This window comes from Miniopterus schreibersii (assembly GCF_964146895.1).
Source record: "Miniopterus schreibersii genome assembly, chromosome: 3".
NCBI lineage: Eukaryota > Metazoa > Chordata > Mammalia > Chiroptera > Miniopteridae > Miniopterus > Miniopterus schreibersii.
The window spans coordinates 60,800,212-60,824,846 of record NC_138103.1 but is presented as its reverse complement, the minus strand read 5'-3'; the positions used below and the strand labels follow the sequence as shown (position 1 = coordinate 60,824,846).

At 34.4% G+C, this 24,635-nt stretch overlaps 1 protein-coding gene across 2 annotated transcripts in view; it reads right to left on the bottom strand.

Moving 5' to 3' along the window:
- EDIL3 (EGF like repeats and discoidin domains 3) overlaps positions 1–24,635 on the bottom strand; it is a 353,968-nt gene that overhangs the window by 87,973 nt on the left and 241,360 nt on the right. For both annotated transcript variants that reach the window (XM_081131478.1, XM_081131479.1), the window contains 3 exons: positions 11,198–11,353; positions 9,504–9,648; positions 5,620–5,804 (listed from right to left, as the gene is read on the bottom strand). In XM_081131478.1, coding sequence (XP_080987604.1) covers positions 5,620–5,804; positions 9,504–9,648; positions 11,198–11,353 — 486 coding nt within the window. The remainder of the gene's footprint in view (positions 1–5,619; positions 5,805–9,503; positions 9,649–11,197; positions 11,354–24,635) is intronic.

Here is a 24,635-nt window from a genome sequence, read left to right as displayed (position 1 = left end):
CTTTTTTAAAAAGTTGTTTATAATCCAAAGAAATTACTCAAAATTCGAATGAGTAAAAAGGTAGGAGCAATATTTTGGGTAGTAAGTAGATATACTATGAAGAATATAAAAGTTAACTTTTTTAAAGATTAATTTTGAGGTTAGATGGCTATATCTGTAACACTCACTGAATTATATGATGCCTTTTTCGTTAACTTCACCAGAAATTAGCTAGAGGTCCTGATAATTTTCTAATTATTTTGAAGTGGGTCAAACATCATTTAGATATTAGAATCCCAGTGGTGTGTGAGTTTTTGAAAGAGGAAGGTTGCCTGGGAGGTTATCATTTTTGTAATATCCACATTTTAGAGGGAAAAAAGGAAACATTGGAGTCACAGAATATTGATGTGATTTGTCAGCTCTCAAAACCAGATTTTTGGACTTCCAGTCATGCACTCAGCATACTACATTGACACTGGTTGCACTTTCCTTTGCCCTCTAAGTACTTTCCGTATGAATATTCTACTCACTTTTGCTTTGCTCATTAAGTTTTTGCATTTGGATAGTGGAGATTCCTTTTGATATCGTAAAATTATAAAAATTTAAACATGATATGTAGTCCAAGCAAAGTATGGACATGCTTTGATTCATTTCATATACTCCCAAATATATTAACATTATGAAGGATGGAAACTGTTTCACAATTACACATAAATTTTCATTACTTGATTTCTTTCACCTCTGCCTTATAACTGAACCCTTCATGTAGGCTTACTGTTTACTGTATTTGAAATTTTGGAGAGTGACTTGAAAATCAGACTATTCCTTCATATTGACAAGTGTTTCCCAGCAGCCTAGAGGTCCCTTGATCTTTGAAAAATTTTCCTTTAGCTCCAGTGTAAATAAATCGTCCAGAGGGCAAGAGATGTTAATGAGTTTTAAAAAGTTATGAATTTTATGTCTAGAATACACCCTTTTAAAAACCTAAAATGGACTAAATTAAATACGGCTTATTTAATTAGAAAACTCAAATTCAATTGCTTTCTTGCACATTTCCACAAAATTAGTATTGAAACGAAGTTGTGAAGGGTTAGCTGCAGTACTGACAAAGGTCAATACTAAAATGTGCACTTTAACAACTCAATTAATTCTACTAATTTGGATGAAATACTATGCAGACTACTTCAAATTAGCAATTGTTTCATGAAATAGACCAAAAGGTCATTTACTAGGTGACATTGTGACATTTTCACTTATATTATGCTTCCTTTTATGAAATCTGAAAAACTTTTCGATAGATTCCATTGTAGAGGGTGAATTACCACCAGTAAGGCAATGAACACACACATAGTGTATTCGCTGTGAGATAATTTATAATGTCTTTAATCATAAGACATATTTTAAAAGCTTGTTAATCAATTCAAGTTAATTCTTACAGTGCTCATTGTTTACTTGCATCTATTATACCAAAATATTTTTTCACAATAAGATAATCATCAGTAGTGCACCTACCCCTGATAAAATGCCGTTAAGCATCACAATTTTCTGCTGAATTTTAATCAGTTTGTATAATATGAGTATAAATACAAAAGGAATTTACTCAATGTGTTGAAAGCCACTGAACATGGACATAAAAACACATAACCATTCTAATAAGAGTATTATTTCTGTAGAGAACATTGCCAAATGATATAACATTCATTTTAAGTTATTAATAACATTATTACTATTCTCAGGTAAATAATTTGAAAAATCTAATGTTAGCTATATAAAAAATTAAAAATATTTTGTTTGCCAATGCAAATTGATGTAATTAATCAACACTTCTCACAGTTTGCAACTGGTCTAACAATACATTACTTTATCTTTCATAGTTTTATTGAAAATTCCCTATTGAAAGAAGCAAAGAATATATATGTAAGTCTTTATTCTTGGTTAAAATTGGCGGTGTCAGATCACCCTCTGCTGAGTTTCACAAGCCACAGGAAAGAGAAAGAAGGAAGCTGCCTGTTGCTGGGTACCAATTATGTGCTTCCTCTGTTCTGTCATTTGCCTTATTTAATCAGCCTTAAAATCCTACAAAATTTCTGGGTCTTTTGTTTAGAAACCAATCACAGAAGATAATAGTCTGCTACTAAAAGATCTCAGTGAATTAAATGTTACTTTATTTTAAAACAGGGATTAAAATTTAGTCCAACCATATGTTAGAAATGTCCAGCTATGAGTCAGGAATGATTGGCTTATGATCTTTCAAGGTAGGTGTAAGATTTTTTTAAAAGCTAAAATTGTAATTTAACAACAACAAAAAACACACACACCAAGGAACCCCCCCCCCAAAAAAAAAACAACAACAAACCCTATGTTTTTGAAAAACACATTGGTAGGGCTTCTTGCTCAAAATATTAGAGAACATCAAACACATCAAAGTGTTGAAACATTTTTTCAGAGGTGTGAAAAAATGCCTCTCATTTAGGGCTGCCTGTGGACTTAACACATTTTGGCCATGTTTTCATAGCAATAGCATAATGATTTCATGATAAACAGTAGCTCAAAGAAGCTGCTAATCAGTTAGGTAAGATCACTTCTGAAAAATAATAAGAAAACACTTGCTTAAGAACTTCTGATATTTTTACCTTATAGAAGGAACTGGAGGCAACATTAGAGTAATAAGAATAAAATGTTAAAGTGATATTTGAATACATAAGAATTCCTTAAAAATAGTTTGAGGTTTAATTTAGAACAACTATATTTCCAGATATTACCTATTGAATCGATTTTGGAAACACCTAATAAACTGAAATAAAACTCACATCAGTAGAGGGTTACATATACAGTTAGTATATAAAAGAAGATTGATAATGAAGGGGAATTTAAATGAAAGACACAGTTTCTCTTCTGAAGAGCTACTTCTTAGAATTGATGCATCTTAGGTTAAAAACACAACTAAAATTTATAAATAAGGATTAAAAATTTGACTCTAAGTCAACAATTAAAAAAAAAAAATCACCCTACACAACATCTATAAAAACGTTACCCTCATTTTCAAAATAGACACTAACAATCATGGCAGTGTACCATTGAACAGATTCTATTCTCTTGATGAGAAAACACTAAAAATAGTAACAATTCTGGAGTGTCTTCTTGCATGATGCCAAAAAATAAAAAAATATCTATAAGTAAGGATGTCAATTTACCCTGCCTTGGAGATTCTGAATATGTTTTGACATGACAAAAAGTAGACATATACTGGAAGAACTAGTCCTTGAATTGATAGAAAATCTGTCACCAACAGAATAAATCAATTTCAGCATGCTAGTGACTTTAAGAAGACAGCTGAAAAGCCATCTTAAAAAAAAAAGAGTGATGGATGGAGGTTTGCATTGAAGAGTACACCCTGATTCTTTTAACAATATTTGTTTATTTTTAACTTTCTAAAGAAATTTGTCATTGGCAATCCCTTCAGTAGATATTTCTAGAGCCTACCAGCCTGTTTGAGTTCCTTATAGAGTGTGAAATATTTTTAATTATGCCACGTGGCTTTATGACTTGCAAATAATACTTAATCTGAGGTATGACTGGAATATACCCAATTAAAAAATATTATACAGCAACAAAGAACAAGTTTAACTTTACCACTCAATTCTAACAAATTGGAAAAAAAAATGTCTTCATGGTTTCTTCAATGTAAGCACTTCAAACTTCATAAAGGCTATGTATTATAACAATTTTGTTCCTGTATTATAAAGGCCAGGTCTTTAATATGAGCTTTTAATTCCTTTTTCTAACATTATATTATAAAATTTCAGGATATTAGCAGTTGGCCTCTTAAATCGGGAATCAAAATTCTGTGCTGTATAGGCCCAAATCAATAAATTCAACTGCACTTCGAACTATTCATTTATCTATTCATTCATTCAACAAATATTGATTGAATGCTGACCATGTGTCAAGTATTGTGACAGGTATTTAGTTAGGTACTGAACAAGTTGAGAAAGTCAAAGAGACAGATGAGGTCCCATCCCTCCTGGAGCAAACAATGAAGCATGAAAACACAATTTCCGATATAGCGTGATAATGCTATGAGAGAAATGCAGGCAACACTGTAGTATAGAGGAGAGAACTTAAGCCAGATCTAGTGGGGGGTGGAGTTGGTGGCTTACTTTGGATGCACCAGAGGAACGTATAACCAAACTGTCGCTGAAAGATTATACCAATGAAAGGCTGGGAATGCTGTGGGCAGAGGTGCTCTTTCTGTTCTTTTCCTCCAGGAAGAGAACATTTATAAAGGGATGGGAAGAGAGTAATAGTGTTGGGTTTGAGAAACTGAAGCGAATTTAGAAGTGCGTGGTGAGAGAGCAATTGGGGCAAATCATACAGAGGTTTTTAGGTTATATTAAAGAATCTGTATTTTATTCTGAGGCTGATAGGAAGCAATTGACAAGGGAGTAAGAAAATCATATTTGCATTTTGAAAAAAACACACATACCGGTTACAATTTGGGAAACAGGTTTTTAAAAAGCAGGACCAGAAATAGGAAAGCTGCAAAAACCCAGGTGAAAGAGGGTGGTAGCCTAGAGCATGAAAGTGGCAGTCGGGATGGTGAGAACTGGAGTGATTTTAGAGTAGTTGAAATAACCGATACTTATCAGTTCATGTGAGTGTGTGGTGTTGGAGAAAGTGAGGTTCGAAGGAAGATACTAGGCAGAGGAAGGACTCTGGGGAGCACCAGCCAGGAGGACACAAGAAAACGAATAACGCACAGTGTCACACAAACCTAATAAAGGGAATGGTTTACAAAGGGGGAGATGTTTTAAGAGCATGAATAGGGTGTTGCTCATCCACGGGCCATCACTGTTTATTGTGCTGTGTGATGCTTCACAGGAGTATCACAAGTAAGTGTTTGTTAATTTAGCAAGTACTGGGTTCTGGGAGGGTAAACATATTTCAAAATCAAAAAGTCATAGAATAGCAAAAGGAGAAAGTCACACATGATGATCCATAAAGCATGGTAGTTAATGAAAGAGTTCAATAAAGATCCAGGTCAATAGGGTTCCAGATAGAATGCTAGGGGAAAGTAAAGAAAAAAGTGAGTATTTCTAACTGTGAGAATAGGGAAAATAGGGCCAAGTGAAGAAAACACTGTCTCTGCTTTCCTTCCATAACCTCGCTCTCTTATGAGAATGTAATCACATTACTCCATTGCTTAGCAACCACAGGGAAGGAGCTAATAAGTCATGATTCATGACTCTACGGGAACAATCTGCAGGTCAGTGGCATGATTTCAAGGTGGTTTAGATTCCTGCTGTGACGCTTTCAAACCAATATTGACTGGAAGCATTAGAATAGATGAGAGGTAAAATGCAAATGCTCTCATAATCAATCAAATTGATCTATATATAGTGTGATCTCCTGCAGTCTGCTGCATCAATCCAACGTAGCATCTACAAATCAGCGTTGGAGGAAAAACAGCACACAAGCAGGGCTTCATAGGAATTTTTGTTTTACCAATTTAGTTAAGCAGAAGAGGGAGGCACATTTAAATGAGTATGAAGCTAATGATTCCAACATTCACCTAACCAACAGGAAATCTTTTTAAAGAAGAGGTGCAGTGGGTGGCGAAACAGTTTTTGAAAATATTACCTGTAACCATTGCGACTGGTCATTGTGGCCGGAGGTCCAGGCATTCACTTTGCCCTGCTTGTCCAGCCGAGCTTTCCTGGGCTCCCAAGTGAACATGTCCATATTGAGAGTTCTGAAGATGCTGGAGGCAGTGATCTGATAGTCTTGTATGTGTCCTGATTTCATCCCCAGAGGCTCAGAACAGCCTGAAAGACAATGAGAAGGCTCCATGAGAAAAAGAATTTATCACCCTGCAAGTTTTCTGTCTTCATTTTGGATAGGCAAGAGAAGATTAAGCCTAATGCTATTCATTCCTCCAAAGACAGAGTATCTAAATAAAAAAAAAAAAGAAAGGCTATAATCAGAAATAAATCTGGAACAAAATCGAAAAACAAAATAGCCAATTCAGGTTATTTTGTCTGAATATATTTTGGAAAAATTGAAAACAAGACAGAATTCAAATTACTTTCTTGCGATAGATGATTTTGCAAAATGAAAACAATGCTGAAACACTCTCCCCTGTCTCATTAATGACAGCCTCATGACTATTCCCTAGTTTCAGCAGTTTCATCCTGTCTTTAAAAATGGAACATTTTCTCACAAAGTATATCTGGTTTTATTTGTTTCCATAATACTGCAAATGAAAATTCCTTCAGTACAAAGTCATTTTCACAAACTGCTCTAATGGTATATTCTAAACTGGACAACATTTTCTTTTCCAAGAAATGTCTGTTAACCTTTATCACTTATTCTTAGTGCACCAACATGGTTTCTTCTGGAAAGTGAGAAGCTAATATTTATTCAATGTATATATCATGTGCCTGGCATTGTGCAAGTGCAGGATTTAAAAGAACAGATAACAGAAGAAAGTAAGCTAATTCTAGCAAAAGCCATTACTGGACGAGCCTTTTTATACATCCTTATACTTTGGTCAGACTCAATAACTTCTAGCATTGGATATTTTGGGAAGATTCTCAAATCTGCCACATAGTTTTCAGGTTCAACATGGTGCAAAATTTGGGCTTGTCTGTCCTTGAAAAAGTGTGTGTGTGTGTACACATGAATTCCCAATTTTTAATTGCAATTGTGACAAAATTTCATCCACAAAGCCTGTAATAAAATCATGACTCTATGATCATATTAGCCAGTGGTTGAGTCTTCCATATGTAAAACTTACATTTTAGCCAAGGAACACACAAGGTTAAGTTTGATCATCAAAAAAGTCAAGATAAAAGAAAGACTTCTCCAATCAGTGCCATCACCTCTAACTTGTACCCATTGTTTAACCACATAGTACCTCAGTTTTTTCATCTTTAAAATAGTGATAATAATAGAAAGGACTTTAAGGAAGTGTTTTAAAAAATTAGTTAATAAAGTATTTAGAAACAGTGCCAGCGTATAGCTGGATTTGCAGAAGAGATATAAGGGAAAAGGAAAGGTGGTTTGTTTGCTTTTTGCTTTTGTGATATAACACAGTATTTCAAAGATTGCATAGGAAAGGAATGTCTTTACTTTGGCCATTTCTGCTTAGTAATAGGATTCATTTCATACCCATTCTGTTGTCTAGTACTTAGCCCAGAGGAAGTGCTGACTAATTTGTTCAAAGAATGAATGAATGACTACTCTTCCCCTAATTATGGCCATGATCCATTTCATTCTAAACATCTTAAATCATCTCTCAGAGAATTTAGGGGACTTTCTTTTTAAGTTATCTGGGAAAAGATTAACTGCTGATCTTCGAGCAGGCTGAGAGATCTTATAACAGTTTATTGAATACAATAAGGCAGCCTTGGGCTTTATAGTGTTGCACTGGATTGTGGGAAGTAGTTTGGTAAATTATATTTCTGTGTATGTCCAAGTGTAATAGCTAACCTCTTCAAATTTGCCTCACAAATTTTCCTTCTCATCCATGTGATTCATACGTATAAATTAACTCTTTTACCAGCATGGACAGCACCTGAACAAAATGAAATATTAACAATGAAATTGATTATTTTTATTGTTAAAAGCATCCATCGAGTGATATTATTCTCTGCATGCAAGTTCAAAATCAATTTGTGGGTTTGGGAGATGGGTATAGCTTCTTTCTGAGAACATAAAATCTGTAAAGTTTCAGGTGTAACCTCTTGTCAAACTTGAAAGTGAAATATATTTACACCTTAGGAGTATAACTGTGCCATGTACGAGAGACTGACCCTCATGAATCAAATGACTGAAAAATTGTGGAAAGTGATGTTAAGCAACTAAAAACCACAGGGGCTTGCAGTAAACCTCATCATCTGTGGCTTCTTCTTGATTGCTTTATGATGAATGACTCAGGGTTGACACCGGCCTGTGGTGATATAGCGACATGCAATATAAACACGGTACAGCAACGACTCTGCTGAGATTTACTGGTAGTCAATAGGCCGATTTGAATTACCAAAATAAGGAAAACATCCCCGTTAGGGTAATTAATAGTACTAAAGCCATATGTTGGCTGCTTCATAACAGACACCCATATATAATATGAAATGGGATTTCTTAAAACAGATTCACTCATCCAGCTAAATGTCTCTAATTCCTTTAAATGTAATGGGTTCATTTAAAGTTTGGTTGTTTTTTAATAGTAACTTTTATTTGCTTAAAAATAATTCCTTTCCTCAGAATCACAAATATACCTAAGAAAAGAAATTAATATAAAGTATACATTTTAACCAATATACAGCCTCTCGTAATGCATAAATAGTTATCAGTTGTCCTACTGCAGGGATGTGTGCTCTTATTTTTTTTTTTACCTTCACTCAAGGATACGTTTATTGATTTTAGAAAGAGAGGAAGGGGTTGGGAAAGAGAGAAAAACATCAATGTGAGAGAGAAACATCGAACAGTTGCCTCCGTATGTGCCCTGACAGAGGATAGAGGCTGAAACCTAGGTAGGTGCCTTGCCCAGGATTGAACCTGCAGCCTTTTGGTGTATGGGACGGTACTCTAATCAGCTGAGTTACCCAGCGAGGGCATGTGTCCTACTATTTTTAACTAAATAGTAGTGTGATAAATAGTAAGTGTGACAAAAGTCTTTCATATTTAGAGGGTACTCTAAAATGTGTAGCATGAATTTTTATTTTTTAAAACACAGAACAAAATAATTTCAGGCTATAGTGGCAAAGATAGTTTGTAAAGGTTGATGCTAGAATTATAAGAACAATCACCAAAAAGCAACACAGTGAAATGCCTAGACAAGATTTTCTGCTTAGTTCAGAATCTAGCTATATTGAAATGGACCAGTGTGAGATCTATACATTAAGTCTTCATCCTTATATCTAATACTGATGCTCCTGGAAGACAAGATTATTTAACTCTGAGTCCTTTGATAGATTACCTTTGAGTTGGATAACAACTGTCTGTACAGTAAGCAGCATGGTAGATAAGAATGATTCAGGAGTGAATTTATAGTAGCAATCTCAGTATTGCAGTATTATTTCCTTGGGAGGAATTATAAATTTAGATGTTTCATTAAAAAAAAATTCCAAGCCAAGTTCTTACAGTAGATAGACAAAGATAAAAGCTTACTTTTCTATTCCTTTTAGCCTAAATGTAACTGCAATTTACAAAGTCAGGCAGATTCCAGTTTTTACTGAATTTTTGTGACAAAACATAAATCATAGTTACCACTAAAAACAACAAGACGTTTAAATAAACAAAAGTTTCCAGTAAGAATTTATTGTATGTACTTGCATTGACCAGTCAAAGAAATGCACTGTTCCTTCTACATTGGTTCTCTTCTGTAGCACGTTCCCTAGATATTCTGTAACAGGAATGAATATCTATGGGTGTTGAAAAACTGCGGGTTAGCAGTAGATTACATACAAATGTGTTGTTTTTTTCTTTAAAGAAAATACTAAAATAGATAATATGAGACTCACCTGATAGTTCACATCCAAGAAGTTCCATTCTCAAAGTACAGTGTCTTCGACAAACTTGGGGATAAAGTCTTACATACTGAGCTTTTATGGGGGGAGTGAAAGAGTTAGCATAAGGTGTGTTGTTATCAACATTTCCACGAAACACCTGTGTAAAGAGATAATATAGAGTATAATTGTTAATTGTAATAGCTCCTTCACCTATTTTTATATACTGATCTTATATCCTACCCTACATAATCTTTCCAAAACTGGATTAAATAATGTGGAAGTCTGGAGCATTTAGGAAGCACCTTGCCATCAGCCAAATACATAAAACCTATAATTAAAATACCAATTAATGTTACAAATCCATGTTGCCTACGGTATAATCTATGAGGGTATTGTCAATTTTAAGGCCAGTCTTTCAGAGCCAGGGGAATGCGTTTCTCTTTTTTTGAGAAATGGGCACTTTAAGTTTTTCAGCTTAACCTGATCTGTCCACTTTGCTACTTAGTATTTATAGTTGTTTTTTTCTTTTCTTCAAGAACTAGTCTCTCCTAGTGCTTCCTGTTGACTCAGTCTCCCTGATGCTGTTATTAGACTTATGGTGTTTTAGGGTCTGATTCCTAAGTTGACTCCTTTGCCAGTCAGTCCCAGATCATTAGATAAGAGACTGGTGGTTATATATATATATATATATATATATATATATATACACACACACACACACACACACACACACACACACACACACACATCTCCAGGGAAAAACTATATTATAGCTCTTTAAAAATTAAGGGTTAAATATGTTATTTTTAATTCCTTTAAATCCCATTCTTATTTTACTTTTTATATAACCTGGTAACCAGATAACTTTATTTAAATTCATTTAAGAAGCTAATTTAAAGATCACTTATAATTTGTTGAAGTTTAGTCTAATGACTTGGTTTTAAATGAGATGAGCTGTAGTCATGATACTTTTAAAATTAAAAATTTTAAGAAAAAATAATAAAAAATTGAAAGGCAAAGGAGACATTAAATATTTATTTTCTCTAAAATATTTTAATCTATAGCCCTGACTGGGTAGTTCAGTTGGTTAAAAGTATCATCCCGATATGCCAAGGTTGTGGGATTCAATATCCGGCCAGGGTACATACAAAAATCAACCAATGAATGTATAAATAAGTGGAACAACAAATTGATGTTTCTCTCTCTCATCAATCAATAAAAAAATACACTACTAAAATATTTTGTTCTACTAAATAACAAAATCTTTCTTCCAATATTAAATATATAAAGATATATGTATTTTCTATCACTTGGTGCTTTTCTTTTAAAATAATAATTTTTCTTTACAAACAATAATTTTGATCTGTAGTTATCTGATTATAAAGAGTGTTAATCTGTCAAAGCAATAAAATGAAATTGAAAACTGACTATTATTAAAACAACTGTCATGCACATATTGTTAACCTTGTAATAAAGTGTTTATAAGACCACCAATTAAGTTCAGAGAAAGACTTAAATGGTAGCAGGTGTATATTTATAACTTGGAAAATCTCCTTACCCCATTCAACCCACCAGCCTAATTTTAAAAAATCATAAATTGATTTTTAACAACATAAAGCTTCTGCTGAAGACTTCCTATTTATTTGGTAATCAAAGGTCACTAATGGAATTTGATTTTTAAATTAAGTATGTTAAGTCATTCTTACCATGTCTTCATTGGTGCCTTTCACTTTGTACATTGCCCAAGTCTTTCCATCATTACTATAGGCAATTTTATAGGATTTTATATATTCTGGGCTTCCAATCCTCTTGGCTCCTTGGGTAATAACACCAGTAACTCTCATTTTTCTTTGTAAATTTATCTGAGGAAAGAGGATATTCAAGGGTTATCTCATTGCTTTCAGGATAACAATATTGACAATATCCTTTTGGGAATGGAACATTTTTATTTATCAGTATATATTTAAAATAATACAAAAGATAATTGTCTTGTATGTTTTAAAGATGAATATTAATATATATCAAGTTCAGGTTCAAACTCTTTCTCTAATGGAATATAGTTTTTTAAGTAAAGCAATATTTGTGAACAAACTTTGAAAAGGGCAATATGCCCCCAAAATATTAAGTATAGAAAACATTGGTTGGTTATGATATGAAGGTGAGACTTAGTAAACTGAAAAATGGGAATATCACCTTGTCAAAATAGCTTCAGTGACATTATAATGAAACTCTAAGGTCAACATAATTGTAAATATGTCTCAAATGCTTTAGGCTTCGACAAATTTCTACTTCAAATAAAACGTGAAAATCTCCCTGAGATCTTTGAGTACTAGAATAAGAACAGGAAAGGCAACGATATTGACAAAAACCAAAAACAAACAGAAGTATCTTCTGTTTCTGGGTCTTTATATCGTTGTCTCCACTATAGGATATAGAAGGTTTTTCATCAAATACTTGCTTTCTCTTCATTTCATCACAGGGAGACTTTCTAACTGGTATTTTCTCTTCATATTTTTTCTCCATTCCAAATCACCTAACAATAGTTTGCTGCAGAAGTAACAGCCCTCTAATAAAAATTTTAATATTCTTCTTATATTTCAATAGAGGGAGCTCCTTTTGGCACTTAATGTATAATATTAAATGCTAAAACATAAGAAAAGTATTCTCTTCATATAGAGAATTAAAAATTGTTTCATTCTTTTAAAAATGCCTTTATGCTGTATGCAAAATGCTATACTTAATAGAAATTACTGTTTCAATGTTCTTGAAGAATTGTAAAGTTTCCTCTCCAGCAATTACAAATCAGAAAAATTTAAATGTCTTAAACTATAGTATTAATAATGCAGACACCATTTTCCAGAGAAAACTAGACAATCTTTAGATTCATGCAAGTGATTAGGGCTTTTCACTTCCCAAGAAGACTCTGAGTGTTAACACTTGAAATGGTAGAAGATGTGCATGAAGAAAGGAGCCCTTCTGTAATCAGTTTTCTATCTATCCATCCTACCTACGTTTCTATCTACCTACCTTCCTACCTATGTATCTATATGTATACTACCTACCTATCTTCGTATAATATATTCAAAAAGTTAAATATCTAAGTATTGGAACTAAGAAAACAATCCTTAAATTTTCCCACCCCAAACACCGTGACTTATGAAAAGGCCTACAATGCTTCATGTCCTTAGATTTATAGATTTTAACTGTTATGGACAACCCTGAATCCTACATGTCGGCAGCACCCTTTTAGGCTTTTGAAAGTCTGCCAACACAGCAAGGTCTACCTTCCTTTCCATTCTCAGTTTCCTGGTCTTATCTTCCTTCTGCGAATGGCCTCAGGTTCCTCCCCAGCTGGTGCTCACTCACTAAGCAATTCTCAGTCTTACTTATATATAAAAAAACCCTGGAATTTTGATGAGTTACAGAACTAGGGCAAGGTAGTCCCCAGTCTCTGACTGGTGAGCACACGCCCCTTTCACTCTTGCAATGTAGACCATATAAACAATATTTTTGCCTTTAAATTCTGGGTCTGTGGTCCCTGGTTTTGCCAATAACACTAAGTAAGTTGATTCTGAGACCCAATTTTGCTTTACTCATTTCAATACTCAGACATCAAATTTACTTATGTAAATACATTTTATGTTCAAATATTGTTTGGAGGCTCAAAAAAGAGAATATCTCCCATAAAAGTAAACTTTATTTATCACTCTTAACATTGATCTCTATCAGTTTTTTTTCAAGATTGATTTTAGAATTTTAATAGTGGGATTTGAAATAGATAACCTCTGAAAGGTACTTTATTTAAGTATATTGGGTAAATTACCACATGGCTATGGAAGAGCAATGTTCTTCCAGTATCTTACTTAGGGCATTTTTTTTTAATGAGACTGTTCACAATCTGAAGTTTTCTAATATATATAACATAAACAGTGGATAGTTTGAATAATTTTCCTCCCATTTTAGAAGTCAAATTCCGTATCTGACATTGCTGAACATTCCTTTTTCAATTATCTTTTATCTCCTTTCAGTTATCTTGTTTATTTCTCTTATGGATGGCCCAATTTTCTCTGCTAGAGTCTTAGCTGATGAACCATAGACTAATTCTCTTTAGCTTAAATTACAGAAGCATAACAGTCAAAATATAAGAATTTTCAAAACTGATTTATAGGATACAGGTTCTGGAATTATTAACAGTTACTAGGTTTGGGGACTTTTGAGTTCATGTATCTAGTACTACTAAGCTTGAATAATAAATAATTCAATATAAAAGGGCTAAAATTTCATCATCATGGTCATACTCAAATTTAATACCAGAAATCTATATTGCTATGAGAAATTTAACTAAGCCACGGAAGAAGGCCATAGAATACTTTTGGAAGCATCTCCACCACAAGACCTGCTGCAAGTAATTCCCTTTTATCCCACTCCAACATTGTTTTATGATCTCTTGGTAAAACAACATTTGCTAAAAGGTCATCTGTTTTTATCCTGTTTATTTTGCTTTTATGAAACATCCCAGACACTATGTTAAAGTTGCAACAATAAAACAGAATAAAAAATCAATAAATAAACCTCACTATGTAAGGAAATATTGTATATAAAATAAATTATATTCAAACCAGTAGGGAAAAGATAGAATATTCAATAACTGGATTGGAACAATTTGGTAGAAATATTAAATAAATATAGATCAATATTTATCTTTTTATCCCAGAGTAAATTTCAGGTAAATACTTAAATAAATAAAAAAAAAGAAACCACAAAATGACCAGAAAGAAAATTAGAATTAGAAATAATCTCAGAGGTGAAAATGATTTTCTAATCATGGCATTAGTTTTAAATATCATATTAAATTAAAAATAAAAAGCAAAAGAAAGCCAAAATACAAATAACAAACTGGGATTAATATTTTCCAAATCATATCATAAAAGTAATTGATTAATCAAAGAAATTAGATCTTACATATTATTAATAGCTAAAACAACCCAACAATAAAAAAAATAAAGAATTTCATTAGTTGACATCAAAGAAAATATATATTGATCTTAAACATATGAAAAGATACTTAATCTTACTCATAATACAAATTAAGTTAAATCTACCCCCAAGATACAATAAGTCACCTTTCACATAATCAAAAAGCCCCCTCAAAATTGATTATACGATATTAGCAAAAGTATAAAGAAACAGGAAAGCTTGACAATTCTTGGTGGGAGTATAAATCAAACAATCTTTTATGAAGAACAATTTAGTGACATAAAAAAAATGACAAATACACATTTTCTTAAGCTCAGCAGTTTCTTTCTAGAAGTGTAGCCTACAAGTATAACCACACACAGGCAAACTGGTGTAGATATGAAGTTGTTTCCCAGAGTACTCTCTATAATAGAACACAGTTTCAATAATTTACAATGCATATCAGTAGGCGTCTAAGTCATTTCATTATGGAAGAGTCCAGAAAATAAAATACTATTCAGTTGTTAAACAAAAGACAAGAATGAAGGGAGGGGGCGAGGGAGAAAGTGAGGAAAAGAGAGAACAAAAGAGAGACACAGAGATCTTGGCATAAGAATTTAAAAATTACTGCTTGTCAAGTTTTGGTGTGGTATCAAAGAAGTGATTCTACAATTGTCTAGAAATTATGTGGAAAGAGCACTGACTTTAGCAACAGAACAATGTGTGTTGCATATCTCTGTTTATACCACTGTAAAGGGCAAATAATACATCAATAATGAGATGTTATTTATAATAGCAAAAGTAATGATAAAGTATCCAGAAATTATCCTAATAAACAATTCTTATGATCTTATGAGAATATTTTTAACTAAAAGACATAACAAGTATAATTTTAATGGCTAAGACAGCATAATAAGTTTGTCTCCTCAATTTTATTTGCAAATTATGTGCAGTTTTCATCAAAATCTAGAAGGATATATTATTCTGTATCTTAATAAATTTATTCTAAAAAATAAATCTATCCTTTTTTATTTTAAATTATACAATGAAAAATAAACTTTCATTAATAAGTAGCTAAAGGAATACTGGAAAGATATAAACAATGGGAGGAATTTTGCCATATATTAAGACTAGATGATCATTTTAATGGAAAATGTGGTACTAGCAGAGACAGGTAAATATCCATGTGGAATTGGAAGGGAGATCTAGGAAGAGTCTATATATTAATATATATTCATATGTGAGGCAGCATTACAAGTCAGTGAGGAGAGGGGAGATTATTTAGTAAATGGTGTTGGGAAAATTAGTTCTCTATATGGGGGGAAATTGATTCTCTATATGGAGAGAAATGAAGTTGGATTGGAATGTACCTAAGGCCAAATGTGAAAAGTCACACTATTCATCTAATAGAAAAAAATGTAGAAACATATTTTTGTGACATTAAACTTGAAGAAGCGGTTGTTTTAAGAAGACCAGAAAAGCACAAATTGTGAAGGGAATTGGCTCCAAAAAAATTAATTAAAGATTTCTATTTAGCCAAGTACATCACAGGTAAAAGTTAATAGACAGGTGACAGCCCTGGAGAAGATAAATGTAATGTCAAAAACTGACAGGGTCTTATTTAGTGCACTAGTTCTCAAACTTTATGTCTCAGGACCTCTTTAATAACAGTTATTAAAGGCTCCAAAGAGCAAATACACTCACACAAGGCACCGTGGCATGCATATATAAATATATATAAAATACATAATTAGAAATTAATACTGACACATTTTAGAAATGTTTATTATTTCATTAAGAACAAAAATATGCCCTGGCAGGTGTGGCTCAGTGCTTAGTGTTGGTCTGTGCACCAGAGGGTGGCGGGCATGTACCTAGGTTGCCGGCTCCCTCCCTCCCTTGTGGGCATGCACACAGGAGGCAGCCAATCAGTGTGTCTCTCTCATATGTGTTTCTCTCTTTCCCACCCCCCCCCTCCCTTCCACTCTCTCTCAATGGAAAAAATATCCTCAGGTGAGGGTTAACAAAAAAATAATAATAATAAAAATATAACAATAATAAACCAATTACATTTTAGCATAAACATCACATTTTTATAAAAAACAATTCTTGTTTAAAACCAAAAATTTACCAAGGAGAGGTTGTTTTACATTTTTGAAAATCCCTTTATCTGGTTTAAGAGAAGACAAGTAGGCCCTCATATTTGCTTGTGCATTCAATCTATTGCAAAATATTTTTTGGCTGAAGTATAGAAAGAAAATCCAGCTTCACATAATTGGAAAAGGAAAGAGTATTTTAATAACCTAGTCAGATAAATGTGCAAATTCTTCTTCAAAACTTGACAAGCGACAGTTTCTTAAATTTTAACTGCAGTGTGGAATCTGAGATTTACCAGTGAAATTTTCATATTCATTATGTTTAAATCCATTGATTTATCTTGCACTTTGTATAGATCTTTCACCCATGCATGGCTTTGTAACATTACTCATTGGTCATCTGAGAAATATAAGCTCATTGAGCTATGCAGATTCTCTAAATGATGACAGATTTTATGATATAATATCAAAAAGTCACATTCATTAATATGACCACCAATTTCATCAGAAAAAAATATTTAAGTATTACAACTATAGAGAGCTCACACTCAAGGTTACATGTTTCCAAAATTCTAATTTTTGGTTGAATTTTCAAATTTTATCACTAGTATAATTACTATCATCAATTTTCTGTAATACAGCAGTATTATTTTATTCATTTTTAAGAAAACATCTGCCATATATCCACCTATGAACAGTCAGTTTGTCAGTTGTTCTTTGAACTAAACATGATATTCAAAAAGGGAGAGGGGAGGTCAAGCAGTTAACTCACACAGTCTCCCAAGTGCTTTTCCTTGAGGTAATCATCATACTTCAGTATTCAGCAGAAGTGCTTTATGTGTAATTTCCATTTCCTCCCGCTGAATACCGAATATATAGCAAGGATTGACATTTAATAAAAATAATAATCATCAGTGCTTCATCAAGGACATTCTTAAATAAGCTGGGTTTTTTTGTGTACTGTGTGTGTGTCATGGAAATGAACACAATGACTACTAGTACAATCTGGTGCAATAGTCTTCATTTCTGCTAAGATACCCACAGTTTTACTCACCTTTGTTTTGTGGGATCAGTGCAAATGTTAACACAATAAAAATGGCAAAGAAAGTAGTAGAATTATTATGGAAATACTGTTGACCTGTGAACCTCCTGAATGGGTCTTTGGGTCTCCCTGCCTCCACAACAAATCTGTGAACTGCACATTCTGTTGACAACTACTGACCTGAAATATACCGGGGGTGGGGTGGGTGAAGTACACACACACACACACACACACACGCACACACACACACAGAGCCCCCAAAGAAATAAAGAAACCAATAGAAAACAGAGTGAAAGACATTAAAAGGCAATTCAACAAAGGAAAGATCAATAACTAAACTTTGACTAATTATTAAATAAATGTAAATTAAATAAAAAGAAGTAAATTTACAGTCAAAATGACAAAACAAAAATATAAGATGATATCATTCCTCTGCTGATGGGGGGAATATAAATTGGCATAGTCACTTCAACCTGTCAGTCGTTAGTAAAATGCATTCTATTTCTGGATATTTTTCCTTGAAAAATTTTTGCATAATTGTTAAATGAGAAATGCACACACTTTTTTTTAATTTATTGATTTTAGAGAAAGAGAGGAAGGGACAGAGGGGGAAACATCAAGTTGTTGCTCCACTTAATTATGCATTCTCTATTTGCATCTCGTATGTGTTCTGACTAGGGATCGAACTCACAACCTTGGCATATCAGGACGATGCTTTAACCAACTGAGCACCCGGCCAAAGCCACGCACATACAGGGTATCTCCCCAAAATGTATACACACACACTTTAACAGCCAATGGCTCAATTTTAAAAATGAAATGTATTTTAAAAAACACTGCCTTTATAATTATTCAAAGTGTGTGTGTGCATTTTTCATTTTGGGGGGACGCACTATATTTATTGCAGGAAAGCACCATGAGTGAATATCCACAGAGGAATAGAGGTTTTAAAATATAAAACCTACATGTGTGTGCCCTTGCATAATACAGATAGGCACACTTTCTAAGAGTCAGAAGTGATGAACTGGATTTATACATAACTATCTAAAAAACAAGGATGTGTGAAGAAAACAGAATGAAATATACACAATACCATTTATGTAAATTTAAAAACACACGTGTACAACATAGCATCATGCCCTTTCCATTAATTCACTTGTCTAAACCAACACAGGGAAGGTGAAATCAACTCTAGTAGTTTGGGTGTCTTTAGAAGGAAAGAGACATGGGAAGGAAGCAGGGAAGAGTAACAGGGCCCTGAAATAAGGAGGGTAATCCTCCAGCCAGTGCTGGCAAACGATATCCTAAATGGGGGAAGGGATCATTGGTCCTTCCCATTTACTCCTCTGTTTTCCAGGGAAATGACTTAAGCATGGCCATCTGATGTAGTAGTGCTGCTACATACGAAAGTATTTTCTGAGATTCATTCCCTACTATAAAATACAGTGCATAAGCATTTCAAACATACTTATATAGCAGCATAGTTAAAATTATTTATGGTTGTAATTTAGGCAAAAGATAGTATTAAACAAGCAATTAGCTTTAAGAGTAGCTCTATTAATAGCTAATTATTTTTCTCTACCTCAAGCTTGTTACCAGAAGTTGTGATATGCTTAAGTAGTGCATTCAGGGGTGAGTCTGACTGGTAGCTGGTATCACTATATAAATAAAACTTCCAAACATAAATGCAAAGAAACGCACTTTGCCAAAAGGAACTACTTCCTTATTATATTTAAATTAAAAACAATTATTTGGTTCTTTAAATTTTGTAATACTTAGAAAGTGGAAGAGGAAGAATCCGTTTTTTTAAGAAACTCTCGGAAGGATCTGCCAATTGAGATTATGAGAATACAAACTGGGGCATATTAAAAATTTTAAGAGTCTATTTGAGCAAAAATCTATTTGAATGAGGCAGCACCAAATTAAAAGTGGTTAGGAATGCTCCAGCAACAGGAGCCAGGGGAAAGACTTCTATAAAGAAGAGGTGGAAGCAACAAGCAGGGAATTACTTGATTGGCTATAGCTTAAGTGGTTACATTATTTGGAAAAGACTAGTTGGCTGTTTGGGATTGTCCTTAGGTTTTTGTGTGTTTTTTTAAATATATCTTTATTGATATCAGAGAAAGGAAAGGAGAGGAAGAGAGAAGAGAGAGAAACATCAATGATGAGAGAGTCATTGATCGAGCCCACAACCCGGGCATGTGCTCTGACTGGGAATCGAACTGCAATCGCCTGGATGCCAGGTTGACACAACCGCTGAGCCACGCCCAGCCGGGCTGTCCTTAGGTTTTATTAACCTTGAGACAGAACAAGTTTAGGTTTTGCTTTTGCTTTTGCTTAAGTAGGTTGCTAAGGCATTGAAGCAAGTTCAGTCTAACGGTTTCCTTGTTTAATTAATTTAACAAGATTAATTAGTAAGAAAAATAAATGCCTGATTCATAACTTATTCTTAAGAAAATCATGTTAAAATCTAACACTGGCTATTTCTTTCATAATTGTTGAGGAACAATTGCAAATATAGTGAGTTACTATATTTAAAAATGCAGGTTTGAAGATTAGATAGCATATTACATTAAAGTAATATATAAATATTATATATGTAGCACTTAAATAATAATGATAATCTGTAGCAATCATAAGCATGCCACTGTTTTCATAATTTGCACAAAACGGGTAATTTGTTTAAACTGACTACTAAATGTTAGTGAATGGAGACTTTCAATATACTAATTTTTCTCTTTTAATAATGAGGGTTATGGATTATTGTATAAATAATAAATATATCAGGTAAAATATCAAATAATAAAAGCACATGCTAGATAATACAAAACTGTCACAAATATTCCATCACTAGAATTGCTAAAAATATACCTTGAGGAATTTGCTGTTACTATATATTAGATGCACACATTCCTGCTCAAGCTAAAAGGAAAGCACATTATCTTAATGAAGGAACAATCAGGCTACAACCACTCATTTCAGGAAATGAGTATTTCACCTGAACATCAGAACCATCCTTCTAGTGAATTAAAACCAGTATGTTTAATAAAATTATTATAAAGGAAATGTGTAATTAGAGAAAATTAAAGCACCTAAAAAGTGTAAGGTGTCATTATTCATGGTACTTTTATCTTAACAGAGATTTTATATCCTAACATTCTACCTCTGGTGCTGATGCCCAACACTTGCCTTCAATGAGCTTTTTTCCCTAACACCAAGGGTCTGGAAGTATGTGAGTGCAGATATTTGAAATTTCCAGATAAGGATTTTACAGTGACAGTACTTAAACCTTTAAATTTCTGAATGAGGTTTTTCTATCCACAGTATTGTTCATAATTAACCTTATTTAAATACGCTGTTACATGTCACAGTGAAGACAGTTCCCTAGAAGGGCTTGGGTTGTAGCTGGCAATACAAATAAGCCTCCAGCAAAACAAGTAGGTAAGCATCTGTTTCATGTGATATGAGCAATCACTTGAGCTTCCCGGGCAGTTCTAAGTAGCTGGATTGTAAAGATGTCACTTAGGAGTTAAAAAAATAAACCAAAAAAAATAAAAACAGGAACATTATCACCCAAAACTTCTACTTAAAAGTGACAGGGAACAGGAGCTCCCCAGTTCTTTTACATTACCTAATTAATACAAAGTATTTTGTCAAATGCATCTTTTCACATTTTCTGTAGAGACCTGGATGGTGGGAAGGTGTCTAAGGAAAAAGGCCTTTGAGGTACCTCAGAATAAAAGAAGTAACTCAGACCAACTGTGCATAGCTCATAGTGTTGATATGGCCTAGTTGCTGTAATAGAATTTCTCTTAAGCAGCCTTCATTTCACTATCAACCTAATCAACGAACATGCTTCCTCCTCGATGCTGAACACGCCTGCTGCTCTGTACACCCTGGCACTTGGAGCTCTTCTCTGTGAGGCGCACTCTCCTCGCTTTTGCCAAATGAACTGCACACTAACCGTGAGTCAGCTGTGCTTGTTCCCCAACCTGTTTTTCTCAAGTTGTGTTTGTTATTTTAATCATGTAATCTAATGGAAGATAATTTCTGAAATGTGACTGGGAAAGGAAAGTGTTTTTTGCCTACAAAACCATACAAAAAGCTTTGAAAAAACCCGAAAAAGCAAATTGCTGAAAACAATCGATAATATTGAGGAAAATGATTGATATCTAGATCCTATGCTTGGATAAGTTCATCGGAATGTTTAAGCCAAGAAATAAAAGCTGAAGCAGCAATAATGCTTTATGGGTGTGGTTCATCCAAGAAACTTGAAACAGAATTTAAATGCTTTCTTCCTTTTTTAACCAGTCTTTCTTAACTAACTCGTTCGGAAGCTCCAAATAAGAGGGTTTCTAAACTGTCCTCCACTCTTCTGAATGCTGGTTAGCCTGTGACATGTGTTCAGTTAACTGTCTTCTTTGAAAACAGATGGGAATAAATGAAATACTTAATCGCTCATGACTCCTTGCACCTGGTAAAACGTCCAGTCCAAGGGAAGCACCTCACTGGGTAAGCAGCATGTAAGAGAAGCAGCACACCAGGCGGGCGGACTCGGTTATCCGGGGCCTGGCTGCCCTGTTTCCTCTGCACTCCCACGTTTCTGAAGGGCTTTCACTCCCTTGCACTCACCCGCCCTTTACTGGTACTTGCAGTGATTTGAGCTTCTTCATGTTTCAATATTATAGCTTCACATTCAGGAGTAACCTAAACTGTGGGTATGCTGTTTAAAGGCTTCAACTTGTATATTAAGTTAAATGGAAATGTATCTATTTTATTTTTATTTTTATTTTTTAATATATTGCCCCCGACTGGGGATTGAGCCCACAACCTGAGTATGTGCCCCGACTAGGAATCTAACCATGATCTCCTGGATCCTAGGTCGATGCTCAACCACTAAGCCACACCGGCCGGGAGGAAAAGCATCCATTAAGGCAGTCTAAAAGCTTCAGAGTATGCTGTTATGGTCCGAGGAATAGGTTTTAATCCATATATTCTGAATTTTAGATTTTTCTTGTGTTTTTCCCTGGTTACTTTATACAACTAGGGCAAGAATTAAAGCAGTCATTGCTTGTAAGAAGCCTGGTGATCTGAAAACGTCCAGTAAAAAGGTGGAAGGAAGAAGGAAGGGACGAAGAAAGGAGGGGAGAAGGCAGGGGAGAGGGAGGGAGGGGAGGCAGAGAGGAGGGGGGAGCAGCAAGGAGAAAGACGGAGAACCTGTGAACAGAGAGGTGATGGGAAATAAGAGGAATAAAAAGAGAAAATGATGCCAGTACAGGAAATGTTACCCCCATCAGGGCGCGAAATGTTAACCCCAACTAAAATGCATTAGAAATAATAAGGTTTCTTTACTAACCTATATTTCTCAAAGAAGCCTGACATGCTACCTAAAGAAAGAAAAAAATCCTTGATGCACAGGCACAGGGCAGCGGGTGTGCCATGAAGGGTGGAGGCTGTGGGCCAGGGACCCTGACTCCCTCAAAATCCTACAGGCGGCCAGTGTGGACAACAAGGTTCTCTGTGGGCAACAGAAAGGCAAGTATCGAAAGAATCATCACAAACCGGTGCTACAGAAAAAAAAAAGAAAGAAATAAAGAAAGAAGGAGGTGGAAGGGAGGGAGGGAGGGAGGGGGAGGGGGGAGGGGGAGGGGGGAAGGAGGAGAGAGAAAGAGGAAGGAAGGAAGGAAGGAAGGAAGGAAGGAAGGAAGGAAGGAAGGAAGGAAGGAAGGAAGGAAGGAAGGAAGGAAGGAAGGAAGGAAGGAAGGAAGGAAGGAAGGAAGGAAGGAAGGAAGGAAGGAAACAGAAAAAGCAGTGTTGAAAAATATTAAGTTTTATCAATTAAAACATTTTAAAGACAGATGTGAGGAGAGGTGCGTTACTCCTAGTAGCTGGCCCGGGAGCTAGGAGGAGGGATTTCACTTTAGGCTCCACCTGAATGCTCTCCTCTGCTCCAATCATCACACTGAGTGGACTTCAAAGTGTAACTGAGGATAGTGCCGAGTGCATCAGAAAAATAAAATCGGGATATCCAACCACTTTAATGGAACTTCCCTGATGCGTGTATCTCTACGTAGGACAATAAAGATTTAGCTGGATGAGGCGAATGCATTTTGCCCCTGTGGTCTCTAATTTTTCTGTATTATTTATAGTACACAAATAACAACGGAGCAGTTTCATGTTTTGCTGTGAGAACACTCTATACCTTTCCATGTATGAGGACATTATTGAGAGTGGCAGCGAGTGTCCTGAAATTTTAAATGCTGACATGGGATCAATTAAACATCAAGACGGAAACAAATACCACATAATAGAAACTGAAAAGGTACTTCTGGGAAGCAGAATTGTGTGATACTCTTTGTTTTTATGGACTGAAGAAAAAAGAAGTCTGCAAAGCAAACATATGCTCTAGCACTAAAGGTGGCATATTTTCTAGGATATTATTCCTACCACTGTGCAATATGAATGAATTAATCAAAAAGAGAAATAAGAGGGCTAAATAGAAGGAGCTGAAATCTCTGGGGCACAGATGCAATAGCTATTACCAAGTAATAACTTAGCTTTCTATATTCCTTGTGTACTTCTGGCTTTATTTTAATCTAAGTAAGTATAATCTTACATCTGTGTTTCAAAAGTAAAATTACATAAATATACTGTAGAAATGAAATTGCATTGTCAAATTGGAATATATCAGCATATGCTCTGAAAAATAACAAAACACATCTACATTTTATGACTTTTTGGAGAACTTAACTTCATGATTCACAAATTTTGCATAAATAGATAAACTAAACAGTACTTGGTTATTTGTCCTCATTATTAAATTGCTACTCTAGACCTAAAAGTAGCTGCTAGAAATGCTATTAACTGGGCTAACCAGATTATTTAATTTCAGGCATGTTGAAACTGTTTCTCAATTTGACTCCAAAATCAGATACACACTAGAGAAAATTTCATAGTCTCTTAAAATGCTACCTGAGCCGGCTGGGCGTGGCTCAGCGGTTGAGCGTCGACCTAGGATCCAGGCGATCAGGGTTCAATTCCTGGTCAGGG